We start from the raw sequence: 9,268 nt of genomic DNA, 5'->3' as shown, positions 1-9,268 counted from the left end.
CACGTCCCGGAATGTAGCTCAGAGCACCACGGTAGAGTCCCTCTTTCTACCGGAACCCTTGGTTGCACTTAGCCAGTCCCACAAGCCAACTATTCCTACTAGTTTACCTTCTAAGTTCCCCTCACCCACGACGTTCCCCTTCCCAACCCGTCCTCTTTAGCTCTTTCTGTCCTCGAGAATCCCCCCTATCTCGGTTCGTGTTCCCAGCCAGGAAGCGGACAAGCCTCCCAGGTTCAGCTCATCCGCTTGGTGCCTAGGCCGTCGAATGGATGGACGGCGACACCGACCCGAAGATCTTCAGTTGCTCCCGCTCATCTGTGTCCAAAGCAGTGGGTTTAATCCTCTTTGGGGTCACGAACCGTTTTAGGTATTTGATAAAAACATGCATTCTACACACACACACACACACACACAGAGGCAGAGGTGCGCGTGCGCGCACTGAAGCGCACACAGAAGCTCACACTTCAGAATACAAATTTCGGATGGGAAGATGCTATCGCCAGAAATCTTCCAATCCTCCCAGAGCCCATGATTCTGAGTTTTTACTCTCTTTTACACCCACGGTCTCAGGAGGATGGTGGGGCGTAAGTCTGGAGGTTCTGGGCCAGGAGCCCGACCTGGAAACCGTTTGTAGGGGCGAGGATCAGCCAGTGCGGGGCTTGGGCTCTCTGCAGGGCATCCCGCGGGCCTGGGTGGACAAGAGTCAGCTGCGAGTTCTTCCACGACATTTTCTCAGAGATCGAGCTCTCCAGAGGCGCGCAAGAGGGTGCCAACACACACACCCCCGCCACACACACACACACACACACACACACACACACACACACACACTTAAACATCTGACTTTCTTTTTTTCCTGAGGGAGGGGATACTTCTGGCACCCAGAAGTACCTTTTAATTGTTGTAGGGTAGTAAAAAAGAGCACCGAGTTTTAATCCTCCTTCACGGTCAGACGTCCCGTCCACAACTCAAGCCTTTGCTCAAATGTAAAGAAAATGAAAAGGCAGGTGTTGACAGGCAGTGGGCAGGTGGGGGGTGGGGGGCTCCTTCGGGGAAAGTCGGGGATCGTGAGGCCTCAAAGTGCTCAGGGGAAGGCGACATGCCGATAGCCGTTTGCCAGGTCGTGGGCCCCCTTCCCCAGCCTTGTCTGGAGACCCCGCTGGCCTCCGGCGGTGGATCCGGGCGCGCGGGAAAGACTTGCGGTCGCCTTAGGACACGGTGCCCTGCGGGGAACAAAGACCCGCGCCGCGTCCGGGGAGCATCCCCCCTTCTCCAGGCCCTTCTGGTCCAAAGACACCCACACCGGTTGTGGGAAGCTCCAGGTTGCACTGGGGGGGGGACGCCCTTCCCTTCCTTGCTCTGCAAAATCGATGGGGTCGGTGTGGCTTTTGGAAGAGGGGGGAATGTGCACGTAATCCACCTGCTGGGAGAACGGCCCAGGGCAGGGCCTTCCCCGCGAAAGGAAGAACCACCACGGCAGGAACGTATCCCCGCCCTCCACCCCGCTAAACACCGCACAAGACCCCCCAGCTTTCCCCTTGGGTCTTTCAGTTTTAGAAACAATCTAGAAATCAATCTCCCCTTGATGTATGGTGCCTGCCTTGCGGCGGCAGGACCTCTGCAAAAACCTTAAAAGTGGAGTAGCAGCGGAGTTGATTTAATCTGGGAAGTCTATTTCTCGGTATCCACGTGTATTTGTACACACACACACCAGTAAGAAAACCTGACTTTTTACTTTACGAGGGTGCGAATACAATAGAACCTGAAGTTCTTGCAGCGAGGCCCATTTATGTGGCCGTATGTGTGTAATGTGGGAGCACCCGCCGCTGCCATCCCCGACGTGTGGTTCACGAGCATCTACCCAGAACCGCGGCCGAGAACTTCAGACCTCGGCTCCCCGGCTCCAGAGGCAGGAAAGAGTAAGAGCGCTCCCCCTCCCGCCCACACCCCAGCGGCGGCTCCTCGGCTGTTGTCGCCAGGAACGCCTAGAAGTTCTGCCAGGAAGAGTCACAAGTCCCATGCAAGGGTCCTCCCGTCTTGGGCCAGTTAGGCACTGCAGGAGCTGCACTGGGAGAAGGAAAGAGCTGCCTCTAGGAGGGAGGCATCCCTTACCTTATTCCCATCTGCCAAGGGGCTTTCTCAAACACTGCCTTAGGAGGGGGCGGGGACTGGGGGGAGCCTCAAAGTGAACTTGCAAAAAGCAAATAGAACTCTTCTCTTTGCTTTCCTCCTCCTCTTGTGTCTCCAGAAAGTTGGCCTTCTCCACTCCATTTCCTTCTGGTTTTCCTCTTGGGACTGCTGAAGAAAGCCCCATACAGCTCCCACCCAGAAGATGTCTATGGTAATCTTCAAGTCTAGTGGGAAACATGGAGCTAGCTGGCTGCTCGTTGACCTAAGAGTGGAAAGGAAAGTGGCTCCCAGGAGTCCATAAACCTTTCTGGAAAGACTGACTGCCTCCTCTGTCACAATGCTGATCCCTTCTCCTGTTCTCCTCCAAATAGTTCCTGGATAGGGCAACACCAGGCCACAGACACTGCTCTTTACATCCAAGGAGGGCCCCGGGGCAGTGTTGCTGAGGGAGCCACAGTCAGGAACATCAGAAACACTGGGGCACCAAAACCGCCAACAGTTTTGGGAAACAACTTACTATTTGACATAAAATGAACACATGGCACATTTAGAGACTTAATGGGCTTCTTTTCACTCATTTTACAGTTTAGAAGGTGTTTTGTTTTGAATCAAATATGGGAGAAGGCACCAGAGTCTTTTTGCTGCTTAAAATTTTTAGAAAGCTTTAGAAAAAACCTTCATTGAGGGCCATGGGCAGAGACAAAGGCAGACCTCTGAGATGTTGGAGAACCATTCAGATTCTGCCGGGAGAAAAAGCTGAGGGTCAGCTCTGGGTAAAGCCAGCCTTCCATTTCACTGACCAGCTTTCCCCTGCAAGGAAAAGGCTTCCTGGGGGCTGCTATCCTCAGAGGGAAATAGAAAAGGAGGCATGAGGAGGGGACCCAGAACCTGGGTTGGAGACTGAAGCCCAGGGTCTTCGTAGCAGTGAATGAAATAGGTGTAAAGTTAATAAAACATCCTAAGGCAGATGAGCCTGCAAAGTGCCATCAGAGATGGAGGAATAAAATGGGGGGAGAGAAAAAAAGAATGGTTTAATCGAAGCATCTTAAACAGCCTGACCCCCAAGTCAGAATGATTTAAAGGTTTTATTAGGAGAACAGATGGAAGATGAGAGCATTTTCTCGCCGCAGAATGGCCCCTTCTTGGATACTCATATGCTGCATGATATAGCATTATATCAATCTCCTTATAGCTCAAGATATAAATAAAAGGAAGAATGTATTCAAACTCTTCTGTTTGCCAGCAACCTCCCTTGGGTTGCTAACACTGAGGAGAAAACAGTAGAACTGAGGCTATAAAAAAAAGAAAAATCAAGAGCTACTAATGTGACCCGATTGCTGCTATTTATTTAATGGAATAGTCATTATTTTCTTTTCTTCGACATACGTCTAATAATGAAGCAAAAAGAAAGGAAAATAATTATCAGTGTGCCACTTCAGATACACACAAACAGAGACTTCCCTGGTGGTACGGTGGTTAAGAATCCTCCTGCAAATGCAGGGGACATGCGTTCGAGCCCTGCTCGGGGAAGATCCCACATCCCACATGCCACGGAGCCCGTGTGCCACAACTACTGAGCACGCGCGTTGCAACTATCGAAGCCCACGCGCCTAGAGCCCGCGCTCCACAACAAGAGAAGCCACCACAATGAGTAGCCCGGGCACCACAACGAAGAGTAGCCCCCCCTCGTCGCAACTAGAGAAAGCCCACGTACAGCAACGGAGACCCAAAGCAGCCAAACATAAATAAATAAATAAATTTATATTCAGAAAAGAAACACACAAACATCTACTAGCTTTTTCGTTTTATTGATGTTCTTTTAATACATGTTTAAGATTAATATATGCTTAAGTTTAAGATTAAACTAGTGCCCAACTACTAACAGCACACAAAGCAATTCTGGATTAAGGTTTTATTTATTTTTTAATAAGGCTCAATTAGATGGAGAACAGAAATGAAATTCTTCTCAAACATAAAAATGTGAATTGAATTGCTTCTTTTTGGATGGATCTTTAACATTGACTTGACCATATGGACACTGCAAAAGTAATAAAACAAGTTACTGTTGAATTATTTAACAATCATCTTGAAGAAGTACACTTTTCATGGTGAAAAAAAGAGACTGCTAGTAACGTTCTATAGATTATTTGTTCTACCTCCTATAGACTAAGAGGAGAACGATGGCAACATCTGGCAAATGGTTCTAATTAGGGTCCAAGAATCACTTCCTAAATGCATCCTTCCAACTTCAAGAATTTTACTGTCAAAACCTCACCCTTAAAAAATTCTCCAGTCCTCAATTCAGGCAGAGCTCTTATGGGTTTGATTAGAAACAGCTAATGGCACAGGTAGGAACATCCATAAAAGTGAAGGCTTAATTTTTCAATACTGGCTACTGTTAATACAAGCATTTAATGTCAATCCCTTGATTAGAAAGTAGGTCGCTTAGAGAAAATAACTCCTTCTTGCCCCCCAAACATACAGTCGAAGTGGTCTATAAACAGAGCTTATCTGTTTATAATCTTAACTGTGTAACAATTTACCTTACTAGTAGTATGCTTTTAAAAGGTTAGAGGGAAGAACCCATTCCCATTTATTTTTTGTTCAAAGTAGGGAAGTATTACATAGTTAGTTCATCTTAATCAGTGAGCACAGAGATATACGGCTGCTGAAATATACATTTTAGGAAACGTACAGCACTAAGTTTGGAGTAGCAAGTTTCATGGTTATTTTAAAGACACAGTAGAAAACAACCACAGAAAGAATGGGCGGGGGGTGGGGGGGAGAGAAGGAGAAGAAAGCGGAGGGGAGGGGGAGTAGTAGTCATAATAATAATAGTAATAATAATGGAGAAGGAGGAAAGGAAGGGAGGGACACGGAGGGAGGAAATCATTATCATTATAAAAAACCTACCTGTCAATGTTAGGCAAGTATCTATTTATTCAGCTAAAAATGAAAAATAAATGCTTCCTGGGATCTAGTTTGCAATATCCGGATTTCTTTTCCTGCCCTCTTTCTACTTGCCTAGTAAACACAACTTATTTGAAACCTCGTGAAAAGTTTCCTCGTAATAAAGAACTCCCATGAATTCCAAACACAGTGTTTCAAGGAACTGATGCTCACGGTGAAACGTTGCAAAATTCCGTTAACTTTAAAGGTCCTCTGTTGGTCCTAAGGACTTTATTGTCCGTGGCCAGAGCAGCTTGTGAAAAGTGCACACCAGGTTCTATTTAGCATTGTTATTCGACTTGTTTTTCAAATAATAGGTATTTACGAAGTCACAGAAGCACCGAAAACTGCTGCCATCCTGCCCAAACTGGTACTCACGTGTCTGCAGGTAGAGCCGCAGCATCTGCCTCTCTGCAAGTGGGCAGCCGGGTGAGCACCATGTAGCCGGTAGCTGGGTCCACGTAGTTCAGCCGGCCAGCCTGAAGAGCAGTGAAATCAAACGATTCATTCATCTCAATATTCATCGTATCTCCTCACCATCATTCCTACTCATCAAATACTGCAACATTTTCTTCAAACAATATTAAACTTCTTCCCAGCCATTTTCGTGGCACTTGCAATTAAGGACTGAATGCATTCCAACATTATACACAATCCAACTTTATGTGACCTGAGGAGAAAATACACAGTTTGAGAAAAATTAGAAGTTGATGGAAAAACAAGAACTCCTCTATACCCAATAACGATGTAGCCACTGCTCAGGTATTTTTCATTCAGTTTCTAGGTAACAAGTTTAATAACAGGTGATTTAATGACTTTAAGAGGCTGAAAACGAACTTTCACTCAGAAGTTGCAGTTGCAATTTCAGTACTTAAAATATGTGGATAATGATTTAAACTTACAGAAAAGGTGCTAATCAAAACCAGCAGTCCTTAGAGAAAAGTACTACCTTTACTATTATTTAACACTTTTCCTTACCTTCATCGTGTGCTACTCCACTGCATATTTTGCGCTGTTTTCTTTCTTCTTTTTTTTTTGGAGTGTTGTTAGTGCCATTTTTAAGCAAAATAAAACTATTATTTTTAACATATTAACACTCACTGCTTCACGACTTTGATCAAAAGCAGCTTTTACTACAGCACTTCAGATGTCAAGAAAGCATCCTCTATCTACATTCAAACATAGTCTTAAAAAGCTGTCCCAAGCACGTTGTGTGAAGACAAATAATGCAACCTCTTCTGTGGATTTGGGCCACATGAGTGACATTATTTAGCCTTGAGATTTTGAAGGGGAACTGTCTCCTGGGCTTTTTCTATAACCCTTTTACCACGCAGTAACTCTGCACCACTCTTGCATAGAAGCCTTTCCATTAAAATACACGTGACACTTAAATATCTTCTTACATGTATTTTTGCGTATGCGGCAAACTACTTCTTCAGAGTGTCTTCCTTAGCGGCTGAATATTTTGTTCTGGTTCAGCTTCTCATCAACTATGCGTCATGAATAAAGCGTGGAGTAAAAGGACAACTAGAGTTCAAGCCTAGGCCTCCTCTAAGGCATTCCAGCAAAGTGAGCCCAGGGCAGCAGAAATCCAGCCATCAAGTCCCAAGGCCAGCCTAAGGGGCCTCCCGAATCCTTTGGGGCCGCAGAAGCAGATTACATGAAACCAGCAGCACTGAACACTACTTTAGAACGACCGATTGTCAAGACCTTGCTTCTTTATTTACTAAGTCCGTGTTGGAAGACTTGGAAGAAAAGCAAAAGAACGCTGGGAACTCTGTTAGCAGACTTCTTTCCGCATTTCATGGCTGGGAGTCTTCTGGAACCTGGGAGCCTCACAGATTGCTCCTGGGCTTGGGCTGCTCTCCTGCTCTCCAAGTCAATGGGGAAACTCTGATGGCTGCCCACGCAAACGTAATTTGTCCTCAGTAAGTGAGCCTCAGGTCATGGTGGCAACAGACAAAGGCAGGGCAAGAGTGTTGACAGTCTGACTGGAGAACAAGATGCCCAGTGATGCAGGTCAGCACACGTGAGAGAGCTACCTGCCTGCAGGTGTGGAAGAAGGACCACTGTGAGGGGACTCTGATTTGTTGAACAACAAAAACAACAAGCTCATTATTGGGTTTGCTTATGGTCTCCTAGACAGCCATTTAACCTGCGATTCTGACACTGATGAAACTGTGTGAATTCCTTGAGTGAGAAAAAGTTTCTTTCCCTTCCCGGGCTGATTGAGCTGGTCGTTCCAGGCCACTGGTGTTTGCTCTATAGAGAACGATACTTTTTGCTTCTATTTACCACATTTATATAGTGAAGTGTGGGAACAAATTACACATTATTTTAAAAAGAGTATAAACAAGAACCATCAAAAGCTGCCAGTCATTTCCTAAAGAGTCTTTGTGCAAAAGTTTCAAGACAGAAGTGGATCTCAGGGCCTACTAACTGTGGGAAAAAAAAAGTCAACTTTAGGCAACCTCCAAGGTTTTCTTCTCTGCTCCCCTGGTTCAGGCCAGACCAAATAACACTAGTCATGTCAAGTGCTGGTCACCCACAGTGTATTCAACAGGCTACTTTTGTATCTTTTCTATATATATTTATCACAGAGCTCACTTGCTCTTTCAAGATGATACAAATATAAACATGCTACCCTTGAACGTATGTAGTCTGTGTCAGAAAGCGTTAAGGGAGGTGATAAGTTTTGATATTGGTGCTAACAAGCAATTGTCAAATCCCCAAACCAGAAGAACACACAGCTCTAGATTGTCTAGTAAAAATGTAAACGCCTATTTATACTTTCTTTTGTAACTCTGCTCCGATAGGTGGAAAGGACGAAAGGATGACAGCAAAAATTAAAATAAATTAAAAATAAGTTCATGTTTTATGTTTTCATTATTGAAATCATTGGATGGCAGTGTTTAACTGATACTGCAGATAAACACACATATTTCCCTGTGACTTCTCAGCTCCTCTACCTCCTCTATCAATGCCTTACACCACTCCCCCAACCCCAAACACACACGCACACACATGCGCGCACACACACACACACACACACACACACACACAGGACAGTGATGACAGGCCCTAGACTGCGACCGGAGTTTAGCTCGGACACTGATCGGAAAGGAGTCGCGCTCATACTCAGGATAGAGCCACGTTAACTCTTTGCCCGGAATAGGAAACTGTGGCCAGTTTTCAAGCGAAAAGTTCTGAGCGGTAAGCTTGCACGCCGTCAGAGGCCCGAGGCAAGACTGCACCGACCTCCGGCAATCTCTCTCCAGACCGGAGACGCGCAGGCGCACCTATCACCGGGCGGCCGGGGAGGGCGGGGCTGCAGGGAGCGGGGCTGCCGCGGAGGGCGGGGCGGGGTGTCTGGGGCGGAGGGGCCTCACAGCGCAAGCGCGTGGTCCCTGGGGCTGCGGTCCGGGCGGGGCGGGGAGGGGCGGAGCAACCCGGGTGCCCGTGAGGGACGGGGCGGGGCCTCACCGCGCAGGCGGCGGCGTGAAGCTCCGAGATCCTCCGCTCCGCCGCTGTTAACTCTTTGCTCGCCGGATGCGTCGCTGCTCCCTCCGGCCCGCCCTGCGAGTCGGGCCCAGAGCCGCCGCGGTCTCCCTGCGAAGCGGAGCAGAGGGTGAAGCTGAGGCGCTGTCGGAACGCTTCTCCAACCCGGGGCGGTTCTGGCGGCGGGGCGGCGGACGGCTGCCTCCCGAGCGCAGCGCCCACGGACGCCGGGACCCGCCAGGCCGCCATGGCTGCCGCCTGTGGGAGGCGGGGCGCTGGGGCCAAGGGGCGGTCCGTACTGCTCCCGCAGAGCCAGGCAGGGCCCAGACCCGCCACCCCGGACCCCGCCCTCCGACCCTCGATCCCGGACCCGCCCTCCGGTCCTGGACCCCGACCCCCACCTCCTGAACTCGGCCCTCCGGACTCTGACTCCCTCTCCAACCCAGGGCCCCGGCCTCCGGACTCGGATCCCGCCCTCAGATCCCTGCCCTCGGACCTGGACCCCGACCCAGCCCCGGCTCTCTGACTCCAGACCTTGACCCCTGACCCCGGATCCCGCCCTCTGGTCCTGGACCTGGCCCTCCGAGCCCAGACCCCCGACCACGCCCTCGCCCTCCGGACCCGGACCCCGGCCTTCCGCAGCCCCACCGGCCCTGCCCCGCAGATAAAGTGGACCTTAGGCAGCTGAGGA

The 9,268-nt window shown here is 48.8% G+C and overlaps 1 protein-coding gene across 1 annotated transcript; it reads right to left on the bottom strand.

Moving 5' to 3' along the window:
- Positions 1–3,922: 3,922 nt before the first annotated feature.
- C1H1orf53 (chromosome 1 C1orf53 homolog) lies at positions 3,923–8,939 on the bottom strand. The gene is given in 4 exon segments (XM_032613123.1): positions 3,923–4,168; positions 5,458–5,504; positions 5,507–5,558; positions 8,563–8,939. Coding segments are annotated over 4 exon segments (435 nt in total). The 5' UTR covers positions 8,827–8,939; the 3' UTR covers positions 3,923–4,096.
- Positions 8,940–9,268: the final 329 nt, after the last annotated feature.

This window comes from Phocoena sinus, chromosome 1 (genome assembly GCF_008692025.1).
Source record: "Phocoena sinus isolate mPhoSin1 chromosome 1, mPhoSin1.pri, whole genome shotgun sequence".
NCBI lineage: Eukaryota > Metazoa > Chordata > Mammalia > Artiodactyla > Phocoenidae > Phocoena > Phocoena sinus.
This window is presented reverse-complemented; position numbering and strand designations above follow the sequence as displayed.